The sequence below is a fragment of the Nicotiana sylvestris genome, chromosome 1, assembly GCF_000393655.2.
Source record: "Nicotiana sylvestris chromosome 1, ASM39365v2, whole genome shotgun sequence".
Taxonomy (NCBI): domain Eukaryota; kingdom Viridiplantae; phylum Streptophyta; class Magnoliopsida; order Solanales; family Solanaceae; genus Nicotiana; species Nicotiana sylvestris.
The window spans coordinates 32,377,146-32,400,093 of NC_091057.1; the positions used below are offsets into that span (position 1 = coordinate 32,377,146).

General features: G+C 38.9%; 2 protein-coding genes across 2 annotated transcripts; one reads left to right on the plus strand and one right to left on the minus strand.

The window, feature by feature from the left end:
- Positions 1 to 863: 863 nt before the first annotated feature.
- Positions 864 to 2,180, minus strand: LOC104244530 (DELLA protein RGL1-like). Its single transcript, XM_009799972.1, has one exon. It carries the CDS (start codon positions 2,178 to 2,180, stop codon positions 864 to 866), a length of 1,317 nt encoding a protein of 438 aa, XP_009798274.1.
- A 12,522-nt stretch (positions 2,181 to 14,702) lies between these two features.
- LOC104244529 (uncharacterized) lies at positions 14,703 to 20,178 on the plus strand. The gene is made up of 4 exons (XM_009799971.2): positions 14,703 to 15,123; positions 16,692 to 16,759; positions 16,890 to 17,025; positions 19,913 to 20,178. The coding sequence occupies exons 1-4, from the start codon at positions 14,982 to 14,984 to the stop codon at positions 19,987 to 19,989; spliced, it is 423 nt and encodes a 140-aa protein (XP_009798273.1). The 5' UTR covers positions 14,703 to 14,981; the 3' UTR covers positions 19,990 to 20,178.
- Positions 20,179 to 22,948: the final 2,770 nt, after the last annotated feature.

Consider the following 22,948-nt stretch of genomic DNA (forward strand, 5'->3'; position numbering starts at 1 on the left):
CCAAATTTAGAAAGGGGTCATTCTTTTTGGAATGGACTAAAAAGAAAATAAGTTCACATAACTGGAACGGAGGGAATATGAATTATGGCCAATATCAGGTACATAACTAGTTTATATCAAAATAGAAAGAGAACTGATGAATGGTGCCAATGGCGTAATCTCTCATTCTAAGAGGTGATAGAGACCTAGTCCCGTTAGCTTTTTTTTTAAGATTAAGATGTTTGAATTTGTATACATATATGATTATTAAGATATTGACTCCAACTCCAGACATTGGATAATTTATAAAATTCAAATAAGTACAATTAATTATGATATCCATGTCGTATCAGAGAACATATTAATTTACATGGTGCTATAAAAACTGTTTGTGATGAAGCACATTTTAAAAGCTAGAGGTGGTGGTGGTCAGCAGTGATGCAATTGAGGTGATAACAGAATACATGATAAATTACCAAATTAAGGGGATAAAGAAACAGCCTCTTGCAGAATGCAGGGTAAGACTGTGTATAATAGACCCTTGTGGTCCGATCTTTCCCCGGACCCCGCGCATAGCGGAAACTTAGTGCACCGGCTGTCCTTTGAAGGGGACTAAAGAAGTGTGGTCTAATGATCTGTTGGTCATTATGTAAAAGAGATAAAGGTACTTCTTTCTGTCAAAATGTTAAAAAGTAAGAAGAGTTTAACTTTTGTGCATGGATAAAAACACAAACTTTTGCACTATTACCTGCAATTACATATAACTGTTTATAACAAACATAATTCCATAACCTGCTATAACAAAGTTAAACTACACGGATAGTATAAATAAAAATCAAGCTAACGGAAGATAATAAAACTCATGTCAAGCGACCTTATTTTCTTCAGTGTTGGAACTTCCAAGCAGAAACACAGATCATTGGAGTTTTTTTCCACCTGATAACTAGACATTTCTCATCCAACTCACAGGTGCATAATCCGCGGAACTCTGACTTATCAAACAGTAAACTTGCTTCGATCAAGGATAAATGGCTCAGGTCTGTTTCCACCATACCAAACTTGGCAAATAAGTCCCTCCACACTTTAAGATTCCCATGGCGGGGAACGTTCTCTTCTCCATGATATGTTATCATATTTCTGATAACTTTTTGTATGTAAAATCCTTCATATATTGGTACACCCTTGTGGAGAACCTCAGAACAATCAGTTAATGCACTAAAGTAATATAAAGTTTCATTGAAAGAATCTATAAAATCGGGTAGATATGTGTTTGCTATTCCCTCGACGAGCACAATTATGCAAGGATTAAGGCTTTTAATAACCTCCATCAAAGAATCCATATCGTTAGGCCATGCTAACATGGTCCAAAGAATGACATCTGAGTAAACTGCGACAACTTCATCAGCCTCTACTTCAAAAGACTCAGATTTAAGATTCCTCAGGTCTGACACAACTGTTTTGAAGGAAAATGATATGTTTAATGTCTCAGCAGCAAAAGCTGACAATCTTCTCCCTACATCTTCCATCTTCTTTTTAGACCTTCCAACAGAACTTATTTTTAGATGCTTGAGTGGGCATTCGTCTCGATCAGCTAGAGTTTGCATAAATGTTGTCCAATGTGATCCGCTTTTTATACATAGATCAATCAAATGAACCCTTTTTGCAGTCTTTGTACTGTCTAATATAGCTTGTATTCCGGTGAATGAAGTGACCTGGCGATAAGGAAACAATGGTCTTTTTGCAAATACAGCAGGTTCTAAATCCATGACAAGCTCTTCTACGTCATTAGAATACGCTTCAATATCTGCTTCTCTAGTAATTGGCATTTTCCCTATCTCCCTATCGATTCTGTGCTGAAGAGCGTCAGCAAAATAATACACAACTCTTTGGACTGGAGTACCTGCAGCAGAAGCAGACTGGTCACACAAGCTTAGAAACTTTGTAGCACGGTCAAATTTTCGAGTTGCAACCAGTTGAGCAGAAGCTTGAAGTAGTTCAGCTAAGTCCAAATCCTGCTCTAGTTCAGGAGACAGACCAGAATTGGCAGTAGGGGGATTAAAAATGATGGAGTAAGCATCAGATTTCTGCGCGATATGATTGAGTAATCTTTGTCTTGCTATTTTCATGATTGTGGGAGCTGATGATAGCACTACAGATTCTTGTTTCTCTTCAGCATGATCACCGCGTTTTTTCGCTTCCATGATTCCCAAGATTCTTTTTCTAATATGTAACACTTCAGAATAAGAATTTTACTATGAAATTCTACACTGCTCAAGTAGAATAAGAATTTTACTTCAGACTATCTTATAAAGACTATGAAATTGTTTTTTCAGAATTGCCTTAAGGAGAAAAAGACAGATTCTCTACCTTGTTATAACCTCATATGAACCAACACAAATGACAAAGAAGAAAAAGGCAAAAAAGCATCAAATGCCTCTCTTATTATTTTATTTATCTATATAAAAGGAACAAAAAAAATTGAAGCTAAAACCTCCATCTGAATATTAATTTTTCTAAAGCCGGCCTGGCGGTAGAACATAAGACTCCATCCAAACAGATGAAGTGCACATCACCTACCACAAGTAAAATGTTTAAAGAACTGAAGCCAGTAAAATTTCAGACATGTTAAATAATTAATGATAAGGAATAAATCAAGATTCAACACGAAAAACTGTAAAAAAGTAACACTAGAAACAAGGGAACAACTATGATAACAAAAGATGTTGTAGGATAGCTCTAAACACCTTATTTATATGTAGTTAATCTAACTATGTCTCAATCCTAAACTAGTTGAAATCAATTATATGAATCCTCTATGCTCCCTCCGTTCCGCATGTAAGTATGAAACCTTTTTTGGAGGAGTAATATATATCTTACCATCCCGTTACATATGTTACTAATATTTGCTGAAATTTCTGCTCCGGCAATTTTGGAAACATATAGGGTGTGTTTGGTACGAAGGAAAATATTTTTCGGAAAATGTTTTTCAATTTTCTCATGTTTGGTTGGCTTAAATGTTTTGGAAAACATTTTTTCTATGAACTCTTTTTCCTCCAATTGGAGGAAAATATTTTCCTTATCAAGAGAATAGAAAACATTTTCCAAAACTCTTTCTCAACCTTTCCCATCCTCACCAACTCACCCTACCTCCTCTTCGAAAAAGGGCTTTTTTTTTTTTAAATTTCAGTTTTTTTGTTACCACCCACCCTACTACCCCTCCACCCCCACCCCCCACCGCAAAAAATTATTTTTTTACCTTAATTTTTTTTACAATTTCAAATTTCTGTTTTTTCGTTTTTCTGCACCACCCACCCCAACCACTGCCCCCCACTCACCCCAACCCCCTCCCGCACAAAAAAAAAATTTACTTTTTTTTGTAATTTAAATTTCTGTTTTTTTTCGTTTTACTGTCAACCTCCCCCCCCCCTCCCCCTCTCGAAAAAAAATTATTAAATATATTTTTCAGTTTTATCCCGTGGCTTGTTGGTTGGGCGCTACTCATTACTTGTAAAAGGTCATGGGTTCGAAGTTAACGACCCCTACAAAAGAAGTTTTCCCAGACCGCGCATGTTGGGATCAAACTGGGTTTGTTGTTGTTTTAGTTTTAATTGTTTTATTTATCGGTTTAAAGGTTCACAATTTTACAAGTTCTAAAATTATGAGTTCGGAGGTTTATGTGTTTGGAAGTTTATGGGTTTAGAAATTATAAAGTTTACGGGTTCGAAATTTTGCGATTTTGAAAATTTAGCGGTTCGAAAGTTTATGAAATTTGTGGGTTCGGAAGGTTGTAGGTTTGAAAGTTTATGGCTTCATGTTTATTATATCTAAATTATTTATGAATACTCTTGAGAAGTCATTTTCCTTAATTTGCATACCAAATACCGAAAAATGAAAAAGATTAATATTTTTTTCCAAAAAAATATTTTCTTGGAATACATTTTCCACGGAAAACATTTTCTGTTATATCAAACACACCCATACAACAACAACAACAACAACCCAGTATAATCCCACAAGTGGGGTCTGGGGAGGGTAATATGTATGCAGACCTTACCCCTACCCCGAAGGGTAGAGAGGCTGTTTCCAGGAGACCCTCGGCTAAAAAAAAAGCAACAGGAGCCGATATATTAGTACCATAAAAATGCATAATAAAATAATAGCAATATAAGAGATATGAAATACAGAATACGAAATACGAAATAGATGGCTGGTATAGTAAAACTAGTAGGTAAAACCCTGCATCAATAGACGACCAATGACATTCTTAGTCTAACTCCTAACTGGCTAGTCTCACTCTATTGTGCTGTAGAAATATTCACAAGTTTCCCCTAACCTACAACCTTAATGCTCGACCTCCATAATTCCCTGTCAAGGGCCATGTCCTCAATACTCCTAAGTCGCGCCATGTCCTGTCTGATCACCTCTCCCCAATACTTGTTAGGTCGCCCTCTACCTCTCCGCGTGCCCACTACAGCCAGTCGCTCATACCTCCTCACCGTTGCATCAGTGTTCCTCCTCTGAACGTGCCCGAACCATCTGAGTCTTACTTTTCACATCTTGTCCTCCATGGGGGCCACGCCCACCTTCTCTCGAATATCTTCATTCCTAATCTTATCCATCCTTGTATGCCCGCACATCCACCTCAACATCCTCATCTCTGCTACTTTCATCTTCTGGATGTGTGAGTTCTTTACCGGCCAACATTCAGTTCCATATAACATGGCAGGCCTAACCACTGCTCTATAAAACTTACCTTTTAGTAACGGTGGCACTTTCTTGTCACACAAGACTCCCGACGCTAACCTCCACTTCATCCACCCCACCCCTATACGGTGTGTGACATCCTCGTCAATCTCCCCGATCCCCTGAATAACCGATCCAAGGTACTTGAAACTACCCCTCTTGGGAATGACTTGAGAGTCAAGCCTCACTTCAACTCCCGCTTCCGTCGGCTCAACTCCAAATTTGCACTCGAGGTATTCCGTCTTCGTCCTGCTCAACTTGAAACCTTTAGACTCAAGAGCATGTCTCCAAATCTCTAGCCTCTCGTTGACGCCGCCTCGTGTCTCGTCAATTAGAATAATGTCATCAGCAAATAGCATGCACCATGGCACCTCCCCTTGAATATGATGAGTCAGTGCATCCATCACCAGGGCAAATAGGAATGGGCTGAGCGCAGACCCTTGGTGCAACCCCGTAATAACTGGAAAGTGTTCAGAGTCGCCTCCTACTGTCCTAACCCGAGTCTTAGCTCCAGCATACATGTCTTTAATCACCCTAATATAGTCAACCGGGACCCCTTTATCCTCTAAGCAGCTCCATAAGACCTCCCTAGGAACCCTATCGTACGCTTTCTCCAGATCAATAAACACCATGTGGAGATCCTTCTTCCTATCCCTGTACTGTTTCACCATCCTCCTAATAAGGTGGATAGGTTCTGTGGTAGATCGCCCCGGCATGAACCCGAACTGGTTGTCTGAAATAGACACCGTCCTTCGCACTCTCATTTCTACCACTCTCTTCCAAACTTTCATGGTATGACTTAGTAATTTGATGCTCCTATAGTTGTTACAACTCTGGACATCACCTTTGTTCTTATACAACGGGACCATAGTATAATGGTACTTGTAGTACCAACGGGTAATACCCCCTATAGTGTCAATGATTAGTTGCTATCAGAAGTGGTGTTATTTCTGGAGAGTTTAAGCTCTATAAACTGACAATGTAAAATCATCTATACAATCAGGCTATTTATAACATAATTACAAGTAAATCTCATGATAAACATTAATTAGTTACTTATCTCGCTATTTATGTATGATACTTGTATTTATCGTGTAAATGACCTGAAAGTTCAAAAGTTGTTCTACGCTGTCAATTCATAGAAATTAAACTCAAACAAGAAAAGATCAGGAAGAACCTGAAACTGCTGAATTTTCATTCCAATATACTCAGAAGAGTGTGGAATCATAACAAAATACATGATAAACAACCAAATTAAGGGGGTTAAGGAGTACTGTGGCCTAATACCCTCTTGGTCATGATAAAAAAGAGGTGACTACAGGTACTTCACTCTATTAAAATGTTAAAACAAGAGACTTAAGCTAAAGTAAGATAATAAATTCACGTTTATGACCCCTTTTTTTCTTCAGTCTTGGAACTTACGAGCAGAAGCAGAGATATTAATATTGTTGGAAAATTAGTGATACCTCAAAACTCAAAATTTAATGTTTATCTAAACTTTGGAATTTTTTTTCTCTTTAAAGCGTTATTTACATTTACTTATTATTTAGTAAGTTATTTTACAATTAATAGAGTCAAACTAGCCATTACTAGCCGTTGGAGCAAAGCCTATATAAACATGGTCTTTAGAGAGCTAAAGACACACTTTCTTATATAACTTTCTGAATCGTCTTCTTCCTTCAATATGTTGGGTTTCTTTCTTGAATTACCTGCTACTTATGTTTCCAGTTTAATAACTGCAAGAGTTTGTTGAATCCTAGGCAATACACCTAATTTTATTCATTATTGTGTGGCCAAAGACAATGTCTTTGACACGCATCAAGCTAAATCTTATTCTCCATAATCATTTTTTCCAATAGATATATTGTTACACTGAGTTGTGGTTCCATTGCACTTATGTCTAGCAACAAATCAACTCCTTCCCTTCAAATATAAAATCAACCTTTAAATAAGCAGCTCAGTTTTCGTTTTTTAATACCTTTGAGAACTTTCTAAAACTAAATGACTTATATTTTGAGGGAATTTTTTCTTATTCGATTTTGAGATTTAAAATTTCTTCTAATTATTTAACATAGATGAAGGGGGAAAGGGTTAAATTTGCATGTAAGTGTACTCCGTTAAATTTTAGGTCTAATATTTTCTAGAAAAGTTTTATTTTGGTCCTAGACCTCTAACGAAATTCCAACATCAGTAGGATAATTCTAAATTATAATCAAAAGTTGAGGCATATATCTTGTTTGACTCAAAAGATATCGAAATCTTTTTGAACAAATCAATCAAAGAAGATGAAGGGGTAAATCTTAGTCAGACATAATAAATTTCAGATCAAAGAGCTAATAGTATAGATTGTATATAGGACGAAAAAAGATATAAACGATCTTATTGAAATTCAACATTGTGACTCCCATCAATCGATGGAGGATAGCTTTACATGTTCTTCTGTAGATTACTTCTTTCCTATCAAGATTACAAGAAGAGAGCTTGGGAGAGAAAGGGGGGAGGAGCCTCCTTTAATCGAAGGTTTTCCCTTACTATATATAGTCAAGGCACCCTTGCCCTTTACTTGGTCCGACTCTCTCTCGCCTCCAGTGTGTCTTGGTCGTCCTTTTAGGCACTGCTCTTTCCGACTTGACGGATGTCAGGAAAGGGATGTAGAGTGGGATATGTTATCTTTCACTACCTGGTCACTTAGGTGGGACGTTGGTCAGTTCGGCCGTGACGGTCAGATTTTGACCAATACAGTTAGTCCCTCCGTCTGTCGGGGTCGTCCTCTATCGGGCTCGACAGACGGATCATGATTGCTACGAATTCGAGCAAAATCTGACTCCTGACTTCTCATTCCTTAGTTATATTACTTGGGTTTTAGGCGGGGTGGCAACGTTCTTTCGATACCCATGAACCGTTTTCGGAACCGAAACGTCGTTTGGTATCAAAGCGATGTTTCGTGGTTACCGCCATTATGACACACGTTCCTGGGGAACTAAAACGTTTCGTGCCCTATCAGATTCGATTAGCGACTCTTGGGTTTCGTGCTCAGGGGATTGATGTCTCTTATAAATAGAGGGAGATTATCATTCGATTGACACACCTCTTTACCTTTTACTCGAGAGAATTCTGCAGATATACTTTCTTTCTGACACTCCAAGTTTTTGTTTACCCTTAATTAACTGAAAATCTCCATCCTTTCTTTCTGTTGTCTTTTCGCCATATCATTTGGAAAAAATGGCTGGTGATTCCTCTCGCACCGATCTCCCTACCATAGTTCCGACATAGGAAAGTGTTGCTCAGGCCACTAGAGGGGTGGATGCGGTGGAAGACGAGGAGGTCCCGTCGATAGTTGAGATTTTGCCTCGCCCTGGGAGAGAATTGACCGACTTCAGTAGTCACGCCGGGGCAGAGCCGGAGCCTGTCCCTTCTGTTCTGAGAGAAGCAGACATTGCAGAGTTGAAAACCAGGTGGGGGATCCCCGGCTACTTCGACATGCGACCGGCGGTAGGAACCGACATTGTTCATGTTGACCATCCTCGGTACTGTGTATTTTACGCCTATCCCTTCCTTATTGGATACACGCTTCCTCTCCCTCTCCTGGTGGTAGACTTCTGCCATTTTTATGAGGTATGCCCCGCTCAACTTTTGTCGTACCTGTACAAGTTGTACCTTATGTTGCTCAAGTTTGCGGAACTCGCCAGTTGTGAGATCACTTTGGACCATCTGCTCAGTATCTTCTCCCTTCAACTCATCCGCGGAACGATGCTTCACATGCATCCTCGGTGGTCGAAGAGTCTGGTGGTGAAAATGGACGACAGGACCAACCGCCGTTTTTATGAGAATTATTTCTATGTGCGGACTGATCATATTGTGGCGGATCCGACGGGGTTCCCTGAGAAATGGAACTTTGCACGTAAGTCTCATGCTTCTAGTCGAAGATATATCCGACCATTTTTTGTTACGCTACTAAACCCTGTTATGTCTTTGCAGTTGAGAAATTGCCGCCTCCCCCTATAGAAAATATCCATGAGTGGGTGAGCGCTATTCTTCCTTATACGGCGGGGGTCCACACGTCGGCGGCCTTTTATGACAAGTATGGGCGCATGCCTCTTTCTGGTAAGATGTCGTTTCTGTTCGCCATTTTTCTCTTTTCCCTCTTTGTGTTTAATTCCTCACGTATTGTTCGTTGGTGTCAGGGAGGGTGGGGAGAGTGAGGGCTCCTCCGTTGGCTTTCCGGTAGCCGGCCTCATCTAATCACCCTATCACGGTACCCACTGCTCGACCTTCATCGAGGGCTACTTCCGTTGAGTCTGCGGCCGCGGTTATTCCTGTGAGGGCCACTTCTCAGGCCGAAGTTCCGACCGTGTCGCTCGCCCGACGGGTGAATCTCCGTCTACTGGGGAAGAGGAGGGGCTATCGAAAAGACGGCGAGTGAAGTTTGAGACCGTACCCCCAACAGTGATTCATTTAGATGACTCTCCTACGACGGGATCTGGAGAGGGGGTTGTCGTGGCTCCCCCCGCAGGGACGGAACCAGCCGTTGCCTCGGCTCAATCAGAGATTCCCGCCATTATCGGTGGTCAGCAACCTATCGTGGCGGAAAGTCAGACTTCAGGGCCGTCGTTGTAGTTTCGGACGTACCGTCATCCTCTGTAGTTGGTCGTGCTTCCTCTTCAGCTGTTGAAAGAGAAAAGCCGTGGTGGTCGACGATTACGAATCCAAATCGGACCTCGACCCTGATGATGTCAGGATGTTTTAGGAGGGCCTTACTCACAAGGTGGTTCGTGCGGGAGGTTCAGCCCGTATTCTTAAGATCCCCTCGGATACCAACCTTATGGGGGACACGGAGGATCTGGTGCCGCAGTTCAGCATGTTATGCTCCGCAGCCGAAAATGCGGCCCTTTGGTCTGTTCCTGATGTTGATTTGATGGATGAGGTGGCCGCTATGGGCTTAAGGGTATGTTACTCTTACTTTCGCTTTTCCCTCGCCTTTCTTGATGATACGATTCTAACTCATCTTTACATTTTTCAGATGTATATGGTGGAAGTGGAAAGCATTAGCAAGGCCAACATTTGTGCCAAGATTTTCTTGAAGATGTTGGAGAAATATCGTCGTTACCGCAACAAGTGTCGCGAGATGCATGAGTGGTTGAAGGCAAACCCTGGTAATCGGGATCTTGGTGAGGAGTCGGAGAAAAAGGACAGGGAATTGATGCAGTCTATCCGCAGTAGGAGTGTGCTTGAGGAGCAACTTCGAATATAGGACGAGGAGCTCGAGTTGGGAAAGGTGGTCGCCGCAGAGTGCGAGCATCTGCAAGAGAAATTAAGGTCAATGTAGTCGGAGATGGATCAAAACTTGATTAAGGTCGAGGCGCAGAGCGTCGGAATGGATGAGGAAATTGACTGAGCTGGAGAACAAGGTTGCTGGGTTGGAGAGCATCGAAAGTGCTTGGTCCGGGGCTTCGGAAAGGGCGGCGGCTCTGGAGAACACCATCCACGTCCTCCAGTCCGAGCAGGAGTCGGAGAGAGCGACGACTACCCTTATGGAGGCAAGGCTTAAGGAGCGCATTAACGAGATTGATCAAGAGGCATCGGTTCTGGGAGATCGGGTTGCAGCAGTGGAGGCAGAAAATGGGCGACTGTTAGCTCAGATTGAATCTTCCTCCACCGCCATTCCCCGCCACATGCACGAGCTTTGGGTTTACACCGAAGCCCAGCGGGATATATACAAGAGTTTGTGAGAGGCGGGTACTGTGACTGAGGCTGCATATGAAGAGGCGCAAGTGAAAGTACGGGAGGCTCGCGTCAAATGTGGGTATGATGCAGCGATGCCAGAAGCTAATGGGGGCGCGGACGCCGAAGGAAAACTTCCCGGAGATGGCAGTGGAGAGGGTCGCGATGATGATGCAGAGTAGAGGGATAGTGATATTGATTAGTTTTCTGTTTGTTGTTTTCTTCCCAATTTTTCGTTCGTAATCGATTGTCGTTGTTCCTTTTTTATTTTTTCCCTTTGTTGTTGCTTTTTTTTAGACTGTTGACTTGGGTCTTATGTAATCTGCGACCATTTGCGCGGAGACATTGTATAAAGGAGAATTTTTTGCTGTTATTTGTCTTGTATTCTACTCTTGTTTTCGTTTCGCGTGATTTCGGTACGAGATAGATTCCCGCACGGCAAGTCCCGGTCTTTTGCACTTTCCGATATAATTTGGCCTTAGGAATATTTCGCACTTTCTCATTGGTGATGGCTTATGGCCTTAAAGGATGTTTGCCAAAATAGTAACCTGTCTTCGTTCGATTGAGGTCGAACTCTCCTCTTTTTGGCGAAGGCCCTTGGCCTTAAAGGGTGTTATTTCGAACTTACCGAAATAGTAACCCGTCTTCGTTCGATCGAGGTCGAACTCTTCTTTTGGCAAAGGCCCTTGGCCTTAAAGGGTGTTATTTCGAACTTATCAAAATAGTAACCCATCGTCGTTCGATCGAGGTCGAACTCTTCTTTTTTGGCGAAGTCCCTTGGCCTTAAAGGGTGTTATTTCAAACTTATGGAAATAGAAACCCGTCGTCATTCGATCGAGGTCGAACTCTTCTTTTTGGCAAAGTCCCTTGGCCTTAAAGGGTGTTATTTCGAACTTACCGAAATATTAACTTGTCGTCCTCCGATCGAGGTTGAACTCTTCTTTTCTGGCGAAGGCCCTTGGCCTTAAAGGGTGTTATTTCGAACTTATCGAAATAGTAACACGTCGTCATTTGATCGAGGTCGAACTCTTCTTTTTGGCGAAGTCCCTTGGCCTTATAGGGTGTTATTTTGAACTTATCGAAATAGTAACCCATCGTCGTTCGATCGAGGTCGAACTATTCTTCTTTGGCGAAGGCCATTGGACTTAAAGGGTGTTATTTTGAACTTATCGAAATAGTAACCCGTCGTCGATCGATCGAGGTCGAACTCTTCTTTTTGGCGAAGGCCCTTGGCCTTAAAGGGTGTTATTTCAAACTTATGGAAATAGTAACTCGTCGTCATTCGATCGAGGTCAAACTCTTCTTTTTGGCAAAGTCTCTTGGCCTTAAAGGGTGTTATTTCGAACTTACCGAAATATTAACCTGTCGTCCTCCGATCGAGGTTGAACTCTTCTTTTCTGGCGAAGGCCCTTTGCCTTAAAGGGTGTTATTTCGAACTTATCGAAATAGTAACACGTCGTCATTCGATCGAGGTCGAACTCTTCTTTTTGGCGAAGTCCCTTGGCCTTAAAGGGTGTTATTTTGAACTTATCGAAATAGTAACCCGTCGTCGTTCGATCGAGGTCGAACTATTCTTCTTGGCGAAGACCCTTGGACTTAAAGGGTGTTATTTCGAACTTATCGAAATAGTAACCCGTCGTCGTTCGATCGAGGTCGAACTCTTCTTTTTGGCGAAGGCCCTTGGCCTTAAAGGGTGTTATTTCAAACTTATCAAAATAATAACCCATCGTCGTTCGATCGAGGTCGAACTCTTCTTTTTGGCAAAGGCCCTTGGCCTTAAAGGGTGTTATTTCGAACTTATCAAAATAGTAACACGTCTTCGTTCGTTCGAGGTTGAACTCTTCTTTTTGGCGAAGGCCCTTGGCCTTAAAGGGTATTATTTCGAACTTATCGAAATAGTAACTCGTCGTCGTTTGATCGAGGTCGAACTCTTCTTTTTGGCGAAGGCCCTTGGCCTTAAAGGGTGTTATTTCAAACTTATGGAAATAGTAACCCGTCGTCATTCGATCGAGGTCAAACTCTTCTTTTTGGCAAAGTCCCTTGGCCTTAAAGGGTGTTATTTCGAACTTACCGAAATATTAACCTGTCGTCCTCCGATCGAGGTTGAACTCTTCTTTTCTGGCGAAGGCCCTTGGCCTTAAAGGGTGTTATTTCGAACTTATCGAAATAGTAACCCATCGTCGTTCGATCGAGGTCGAACTCTTCTTTTGGCGAAGGCCCTTGGCCTTAAAGGGTGTTATTTCGAACTTATCGAAATAGTAACCCGTCGTCGTTCGATTGAGGTCGAACTCTTCTTTTTGGCTAAAGCCATTGGCCTTAAAAGGGTGTTATTTCGAACTTTTTGAAATAGTAACCCGCTGTTGTTCGATCGAGGTCGAACTCTTCTTTTTGGCAAAGGCCCTTGGCCTTAAAAGGTGTTATTTCTAATTTATCGAAATAGTAACCCGTCGTCGTTCGATCGAGGTCGAACTCTTCTTTTTGGCGAAGGTCCTTGGCCTTAAAAGGGTGTTATTTCGAACTTATCGAAATAGTAACCCGTCGTCGTTCGATCAAGGTCGAACTCTTTTTTTTGGCGAAGGCCCGTGGCCTTAAAGGGTGTTATTTCGAACTTATCGAAATAGTAACCCGTCGTCATTCGATCAAGGTCGAACTCTTCTTTTTGGCGAAGGCCCTTGGCCTTAAAGGGTGTTATTTCGAACTTATCGAAATAGTAAACCGTCGACAGTCCTAGTTTTTGGAGAGCCAGACATTTTCTGGTTGAGTCCCAGTTCGTTTGACATTGCTTGCATCAGGGGGTGCAACGTTGGAGAATACAAAACGTTGCTATTTTGCTTAGGTTCATTCTGCGCACACATTGTAGTTTCCTTGTCTGACTTCTGCCTTCCGGCTTGGAAATGTCACCGGCGGGCGGTGTTTCGGTTGTTTCGCAGTAGTTTTTTGTTCTTTAATTGAGATATTTCTTTACTCGCTCGTCCGCGCGACCTTTGTGTTCCTTTTTGAGCAAAGAGCAGAAGGTGAGTTAAAATGATACTTTCCTTACCCCTACCCGGTGGTCCAATTGGGGAGAACAGGTTGGTAACGTTGTTCGTCTTGTTTGGCATTTCGATGGTTGATGGGGCGAAGATTTCTAAATTTGGCGATTCTACTCGGCTCTCCTTCCCTTATCTCGCATGGGTTAGGTTTTTCCTTCGCGCTCTTTTCGGTGGGTGATCGTATTTCTTGTTTTTGATCTGGGAGAGACTAGGAAATTTCACTAAGAAATCCCCACAGACGGCGCCAAATTGTTTGACTTAGAAGATATCGAAACTTTTTTGAACAAATCAATCAAAGAAGATGAAGAGGTAAATCTTACTTAGACATAATAAATTCCAGATCAAAGAGCTAATAGTATGGATTGTATATAGGATGAAAAAAAGATATAAACGATCTTATTGAAATTCAACATTGTGACTTCCATCGATCGATGAGGGGATAGCTTTACATATTCTTCTGTAAATTCCTTCTTTCCTATCAAGATTATAAGAAGAGAGCTTGGGAGAGAGAAGGGGGGGGGGGGAGGAGTCTCCTTTAATCGAAGGTTTTCCCTTACTATATATAGTCAAGGCACCCTTGCCCTTTACTTGGTCCGACGCTCTCTCGCCTCCAGTGTGTCTTGGTCGTCCTTTTAGGCACTGCTCTTTCCGACTCGACGGATGTCGGGAAAGGGAAGTAGAGTGAGTTATGTTATCTTTCACTGCCCGGTCACTTAGGCGCGACGTTGGTCAGTTCGGCCGTGACGGTCAAATTTTGACCAATACATATCTGAACCTTTTCTCTCTAATAATTTGGACATGTTGAGTCCATACTACATTTCACGCCGGAGCTCCATTAATAATACAAATGATTTACTATCAACAAGTGTATGAATTGACCAAAAGTGTAAGAATTGACCAATTTCGGATAATACAAATTTCGACTTTTTTCCTAACAAAACTTAGCTTCTCATCGACTATGTCAGAAATAAGATCCGCAACTTCATGTACCACCAACTGACCAAAGTATGTGGTGCAGTGGATGAGACTGCTCTTCCTTAATCAGGGTTTAGGGTTCGAATCCTGAGTATGGAAAAATCCTTGATGGGAGTGCTTCCCCGAGTGGGGCCCTACGCTACGCGAATCTGGATATAGTCGGGCTCCAATGCGACTACCGAACACTAAAAACAGGGTGGGAACAAAAAAAAATCCATATACAATGTAAGCTAGAACGAAATTATTGTAGCTACTTTGGTGTTAGGAATTGCACCACAACCAAATCGATTGAGTGAGTCATCGGATAATTCTCTTCAAAAGATCTATTTTCTCTAAATGTCCTTTTACAAAATTTAAGAACCCAAATCAGTAATTTCAAATTTATATCCCTTTTCAGCTGATTGTTGAATCAAAAACCTTCCTTTTTCAGCTGGGGTTTAAGATCCCAAATTAGTAATTTCCAATTTATAGAAACTTTCATTCAGAAAAACACGATTGTTGAATCAAGAACAATTTTCAGCTGGGGTTGAAATGGAGGTGGTACAACATAGGTGGAGGTTAAGGTGGTCATTCAAGAATGCTACAATTGTTGTCACTTTGTTCAATTTGATTGCTTCCATTTTTCTACTTCACAGCTTTTTCTCTTCTTCATCTTCCAGCAAACCATCTTCAGGTTCCTTTTCTTCTTGCCCTTTTCTTTAAATTTACTTCAATTTCAGGTCAAACATTTCTTGGATTTTCTTAATTATCTATAGATTGCGTTTTTTCTGTTTGATCTTTTCTGGGTTGTGTTGAAGGAAGCTATAGAAGACAGAAAATTGAAAAAGCTCTTAACTTCTTAGGATATAGGAGGTTTTGTTATTTGATCAAGAACTGTAAATATGGTTGCTTTTCCTTTAACAGCTTGTTTGGATGGTTGTTACTCATTGTATCGTATCGTATTTTTACTTTAAATATAATGTTTGTTTTGATTGTTACTTAAATTTTATTGTATACATCGTTAAATCCGTCGTTATGTCACTTTATGTAACGACCGATTTGGTGTGGCCGCGTCGTTACCTTGTCTTTTTCTCTCAATCTCACCCTTTATTATTACTAAATTATTTTATTTTATCATTTACCCTATCTTTTTATATAGTAATTTTACCTTGTATCATAATTTTTCTTTATAATATTGCAAGTTTATTCTTCATATTGCTGGTGTGTGATATCATGAAACGATGGCAAACGACACAATCTATCCAAACATTGTATTTATCAAACGATACAGTACAATACAATATAGTACGATACGATACATTATGAAACGATGCGTAACAACCATCCAAACAAGCTGTAAATTTGCTTCATTTTCAGTTAAATCAATTCTTCGATTTTTTTAAAATCTAAAAATTGTGTTTTTTCTGTTTGATTTTTTTCTGGGTTTGTGTTGAAAGAAGCAACAGAACACAGAAAATTGAAAAGTGCTTAATTTATTTAGGGTAGAGGTTTTGCTATTTGATCAAGAATTGGAAAAATGGTTACTTTGATTAGGAGTTGTTGCATTTGGTGTTCTAAATTTTCACTTTGGAACCATTTTCTGTGTAACTGAGAGCAAATGAGGCTAAAAAGTTACTGCCTTCTCTTGTATTCCCTCTAATGTAAACTATTTAGTGGAATTTCTTGCTTAAATAGCACAAATAAGGTTTCTTGGAAGTTGCCATCTGACCCTTTTTAGTTTCTGCAATCCTTTTTGAAAGTGCCCATGGAAATGATATTCCTAATTTGGTTTGTCCTTATGGAGGTAAAATTGGGTAATTAATTTGTAAGCCCAATCAAAAGTTGCATCGGAATTGTGCTTGCACCATTTTATGATTCAATGGAAACAAAAGATATCCACTTTTTGCAGAAGCTGTTTTAAAGCAGTACTTCCTTCGCTTCAATTTGTGTGGCGTGGTCTTAAACATACCATGAGGCTTGTATGTCTGTAAAAGCATGTCATTAAGGGTGTTTCCAGAAATAGAAATGTGTCTTTTTTTGGAACAGACTAAAAGGAAATAGTGTCACATAAAAATGAATAGACGGAGTAGTAGTAATTGCTGGCATGTAGCGAAATAAAAGGCGGAGGTGTAGATAGCCAGCTTTGTTCTTAAAAAGTTGTTTTAGGATATTTCATTTTCTTGTCAAATAACTATCACTAGATATCCTAATCTTGGTAAGAGGATGGCTATGGCTAACGGCATCTTGATGTTTGAACTGCAGTTGAAATGTATATAAAGGAAGCAGAAGAGATTCGCCGTGCTATGCTGCCTGTGGAGCTAATTAAAAGAGTGAGTACCATCCTTTTTCTATGTTCTGCTGTAGCTGAATAATTAGGATGCTGTGCATCAATAGTATTTTTATGTCTTGTTTTCTATTTTCTGAGATTTCTGGAGAATACAAAATCTTCTGTCTTGATAGGTGAAGGAAATACAGAAAGAAGCATATGTCGAACCAGATCCTGTTCAACAGAAGGATGCAAAACAGACTGCTGCAGTAGACCTCATATCTAGACTGAACAATTATCGGTCATATTCTGATTCAGGCAGTGTGAAAGGTAAATATTCAACAACCCACTCTTCTTTCCTTCAGACACAAAAAGACCTCTATAACACTTAGCCATAAGTTGAGTCCATCAACCATGTCTTCTGCCATATGGTGAGTCCGTGAACTATGTCTTCTGCCGCTCTTGGTATCAGTAAAAGAGAAATTTTGGTGCTGAATTAAACGACATAGCATGATTCAGTCAGTCGTATATCTTCTATGACTCACACTTATTGTTATATATTATATCAGTCATCTGATTCGGTAATGAATTGAGGCAATACAAAGGACAACTTAATTGTCATGCATCAACTTTATCTGTTTTATTTCAATGCATGTTAGTTCTTGGAGAAGTAGTTTTAATCAGATGAGCTCGCATACGTGTAGGACCCTAGCTCGATTCTCTACTTCTACACTAGATCTAACACAATATCATGAAATAAATCGTGCCCAGAGAATATCCAACAATCTATGAGTGACCTTCATCTTTTTATCCTGGAGCTCTTTTGATAACTTTGAATGTGGATTACTGAGTGTCAGTAACCTTTATATGGAGTTTGAAGAAACTGACCCAGTACACTTACTGTAAATATTATCTGGTTATGTGATTGCGAAATAATTCAGTTTATCAATCAGTTTTCAAAATCTTCAGAGTCTTCCTGTGACACCCCCTGGATTTGTTTCCTCTAGTGTGTCCAAAATATACTTCCCTTGTAAGGTGAGAAATGTTTATCTTGGACTATACTACCTCAATTCCCAAAAGGCACTTAATTTAATTTTTTATTTTTCCATTCTTTGGCCTCAAGGTGGTTAAACAAATTCTGCTTGAGTTGAGATAAATACATTTATCATGACAATCATGACACAAGAAACTGAACGATCGGCTTCACTTCAAGCCATCCCAAATTGTTGGGACTGAACGACACAATTGAACCTTCAAAATTATACCTAAGAGGATTAGTTCAGACCATATAATGACCAAGTTAGTCTTCTAGGCTTTTATCCCATATAATGACGAAGCTCGCTTGTGCTCTCTCGCGCGTTATCCTATTCCGGTTCGATCGATGCCATTCTTCGTTATATACCTGACAAATTGGGAGGTGTAGCCGCAATAGCATCAGTTTTTATGTCCGTTGGCTCCACCCAAAAAGCTGTGCACCCCCTTCTGGATGATGAGCCAGAGTGAGAGCCCACAATAAGCTAATGGATGCGATCTCTGCGGGATAATTAATTCCCCCTTTTTAATTCACGGATAGCACAGTTGAAAAGACGTAAAGGAATTTGCGAGCCTGCTTCAGTCCTTGCTACATTTCCCATCTCCTTTTTAGCCATCTCTACATCTCTACATTGCTACATTGAAATGGGAAGAACTACTCATCCAACGAGTTGGCATACCTCTTAGCATTCCCCTAAAACTGAGCTTGCCAAGCGGTCAGTGATGCAGGTTGTTAATTGTTAGCTACCAAAGAGAATGTGTGCTATTCAAATTCATAAATTTGAGTGTACCCTTTAACAATAGGCAAGCCTTCAGTCAATCAGTTTTGCATCTGGATCCACTTTCACAGAATAAAAATAGTGGCACCTAGCAGCAGATTTGACCTGCCGTCAATGAAATCAATTTCTAAGTGATATTGGCAAGGAAAGCAGTCATCTTCTCTGTGGTGACATCTCGTTATCTTAGATATTCCAATGTCTCAAGTCTTTTCTACAATAGCATTAGTCAAAGCTGATACAAATCAAAAGATGAGGACATACAATGATAGTTCAGAAAGTTATAAATGTGATGTAAATAATGAGAAGAACAAAGACATTTGTGTATCACAATGGACGGAGTGGTGGTATCTGCTAATGCCGAGCAGGTGAGGGTTAAAGTACGAGTAATCAGGAGTTGCCAGCATACATGTATCATGTGAAGAATTATCATGGGTGTTAGTAGGAGTACGAGAATGACATGAGTAGACTTGGGGAGGAGGAGGACTGACTTGTGATATAGGAAATATATGACTTAGTAGTTTGTCTTATCCAGTATTCTAAAAAGACACTAGGAAGAATAAGGAAGGATGATTGAGAGAATTGTTAAGTTTGATTATTCCCTCAAGTTTGAATGGGCATTTATACTAAGTACGTAGATTATTGTGTCGGTAATTTACATGTTTTTGGCAAAATTACATCTCCTAACCTAGGTAAGATTGCGTTGGTAATTTACATGTTAGTTCTCATAAAAACTCAGGACTAATAGGTATGTATGAACTGGTCGCCATAATCATCTTAGACGAGGGAAATCCATGAAGACATTGTTGTTTGTTTCTCTCACATGTGCTTGGAGCATGCAATAGAGTGACAGACGGTTTTGTAGGGGCTTCTCCAGTCCTGTATATTCTCCTTCATGAGTTATCCATCATGTGGATGAGAACCAATAGTTATGAGAAACAAGTTATTCTGGTAATAAATTTCATCATGAAATTTTCATGCATCGAACTCCATGACTGAAAAGTAGCATGCCTCTATTCTGGTAATAATTTCTAGTACTCTCTTCTTGCTCTCATTAATATTTCATGTGCTTGATTAAGCTTTTCAACTCCATCGACAGTGCACAGTAGCTGGATGAGTGTTGCTTCTACCCATGGCTTGGCGTTTATTTAAAAATGTTCTTGGTTGCATTTCAGAACCATTAGTTGTTAAGAATGCTAAATCTACTGTTAGGAGCTTTAAAAAACCAAATGGGTGGCAATACCAATTTTCAGATAGAATTTGCTTCAGAGAGTGATTTTTCCCTCTCTCATGCACAAATCTTTATCCCTCGAAGATGGTACACAGTTAAAATCATGATTTTGTATGGTTGTTTGTTAAACATGTTCCTTCAACAATTAAACTGTTCTTCATTTACTGCAACTATACAGTTCTGGAAGAATGGCGTAAGCGGAAGATGGAAAGAGCCAGACAACGTGAACTTGAAAAGAATGGAACCACCATCTAACAGTCATATATCTTTGAGGGGGTTAAGAACATGGGGTCATTTGATCGTTACAGCTCGTATTATCAGGTTTTCAACTGTATCTATGCTATCATTGATTTGTATATTGTCCTGTATCCAGATCTGCAGCACTCAACAATTTTACGCAACATGTAAAGTTTCTCCCTATATTATGATCTCCTAGACTTTGAATTTGGATGTTTCTCTTTTGCTAAATTATGTCAGCGCAACGCAATTGCTTGAGGGGAAATGCTCTCAGCTCTTGCTTTAGCTTTGACTTCACCAACACAATGGAAGTTAATCCTATAGTTGTCCTAACGTTAAAAAAAGCTGTATTTTCAGTTCTCTAATGTTATAGTTATTTGTACAGTTCTCTAAGCTGTATTAGATTTCTATAATAAAAACATGAGTCACAAGTGTAGGACTTTAGATCCAGAAAAAGCAAAAGGCTTTTACATTCAGTTGATATTGGGAAATTCTTGTTCAATTATTAAGCCAATGATCAAGACCGAAAGAGAGAAATGCTACTTGATAGAGACCATTTTATTATGCTTCGTAGATAAACTTGGGATTTTGTAATGTGGGACAGTGCATTGCTGAAAGTATATCCAACCAGCATATCTGGGAAAAGTGATCAAATGTTGACACAGAAAGAAAGAGAACAGGTGAGAAGGACAGCCCGATGCACAAAGCATCTTGTATTCACACTGGGTTTTGGGAAGTGTCGCATCCCAAGGGGTGTGATGTACAGTCTACTCAATGCAAGCATTAATGACTGCATTTATATCTCATGCTGTAACTAATTTATCAAGTCTATAATTATCCATTAAGTTGACACGTCACTGTCCATGTAAGCATTATGTAACTGTCAACTCAGCACCATGTCGAAGTTACGTTCTGCTAAAGGTGGTCGATTGATCATCCTTCGTCTAAAAATTATATTGTGACGTTGAGCATTAATTTTTATAATTATATATAAAAATTATATATATATACATACATACATACATACTATATTAAAAGCACGAAGGCCCTTAGCAAAATATCGTTCACCTTTTTTATTCATTAAAAATAGAGTTCACATTGAGTAAAATAGTCATTTCATTATTTTTCCTAATGTTTAGGATTAAAAATCTGTAATACTTAAGGGGCCTAATTTTTCAATTATTTTCCTAATAATTAGTAATTCCAAATCAAGTAAATTTTGTTTATTAAATTCTTCCTTATTTAAACTATGTACTAAAACAAATTTGTTAAAAAAAAAACAATAAAAGACAATCAAAGTATTTTGTAAATATTTCAGTAAAATTAATTACATCCGTTTGAATTCCTTTTATGTTTTGGGAGTCTTTTGTTTGTTATAAATTTCAACCAATCAATTCTTTAAAAATTAGGTTAAGAAAGTAAAGTATTTCAATAAAAATAATTATATTCGTTTGAACTCCTTTTATGTTTTTGGAGTCTTTTGTTTGTTATAAACTTTAACCAGTTAATTCTTTAAAACAATTAGGTTAAGTTTTTTTAGCTCTTTCGTTCCTTTTAGATTTAGGAGTCTTTTCTTTTTGTTTGTTATAACACATGAAAAAATCACATTGGGAAACTTTCGAGCATGTTGAACTCCTTTTAGGTTTAAGAATATTTAAAAATTAACCAATTAATACTTTAAGATTATTTAGGTAAAAAGTTCATTATAATATTTAGTAATTCCAAATCAACTAGATTTTGTTTATTATATTCTTCCATATTTAAAATAGGTAATATAATAAATTTATAAAAGAAAAAATCAAAGTATTTTGTAAAGTATTTCAATAAAATTGATTACATCCGTTTGAACTCCTTTTACGTTTTGAGAGTAATTCCTTAAAAAAAGTTTAGGTTTTTTAGCACTTTCAACCCCTTTTAGATTTAGGAGTCCTTTTTTTTTTGGGTTTTTGTTTTTTATAACACATGAAAAATTCACATTAGAAAACTTTTCGAGCACGTTGGACTCCTTTTAGGCTTAGGAATATTTATGAAAGAGTTAACCAATTAATTTAAAATTATTTGGGTAAAGAATCCATTATTCCTTTAAAAATAATATTTTATGTAAAGAATTTGAGCACTTTTACAACTTTAAGGTTTAGGATTTTTTTTTAAAAAAAAAAAATTCGAGCAATTTCACCTCTTTTTTAATTTAGGATTATGTGTTTATCGAGAATTCAACTTCTGCTGCAAAGCATTAAGTCCTTTCGCGAAATACTGTTTGATTGTTTTTATCGTTTATAAATAAGTTTTACATTGGACAAAATTGTAGCTTAGTTATTTTCTAATATTTAGGAATTTAATATCAAATACAAATTTTGTCATTAAATCTTTTTAATTCAGAAAGTACGAACACACAAAAAAAAAAAAAAGAAGAAGGAAAAACCAAAGTTGACACCTAAATCGGAGAAATCAAAGCAGGAAACTAAAATATGGTGCACCTAGAACTCTATTATGTTTAGGATTCTTCCTTCCGAGTATAATGGATTTAATTATTTAGGGATAATGCATAAAATTCTCCCCGACCTATGGTCATATTACCAACTACACATCTTTTCTTTTTGGGGGTCCTATTACCCCCCTGAACTTTTTTTAAGTAATATTATTTACTCCTTAAAAAGCAACAACCAGATGCGTGCAAGGTGGTAAATACACGCGTCTAAAATGTGTATTTCTTACTTAAAAACTTTTTTTCACCGTTTTCTCCTTCTTCCTTATTTTCCTATTTGCAGGCCTTCATTACCATATCTGGTCAAAAGGCAAAAACCTCATTTAATGAGTTTTATCTAATACTTGTTTGATATTGTCAGATCTGGCCGGAGAACGAAACTCCGACGAAGACCCTTGCTCCAATGAAACTCCAGTGAACGAAACCGCTTTGACTATTCGTAGGTTCTTACTGAATCATGCTCGTTGCTCCCTCTAGTTGTTGCTCTATTTC

Coding starts and splice junctions, on each gene's coding strand:
- LOC104244529 (XM_009799971.2), top strand. CDS start 14,982: ATGGAGGTGGTACAACATAGGTGGAGGTTAAGGTGGTCATTCAAGAAT. Junction 16,760..16,889: donor CTGTGGAGCTAATTAAAAGA/GTGAGTACCATC, acceptor CTGTCTTGATAG/GTGAAGGAAATACAGAAAGA. Junction 17,026..19,912: donor TGATTCAGGCAGTGTGAAAG/GTAAATATTCAA, acceptor GCAACTATACAG/TTCTGGAAGAATGGCGTAAG.
- LOC104244530 (XM_009799972.1), bottom strand. CDS start 2,180: ATGGAAGCGAAAAAACGCGGTGATCATGCTGAAGAGAAACAAGAATCT.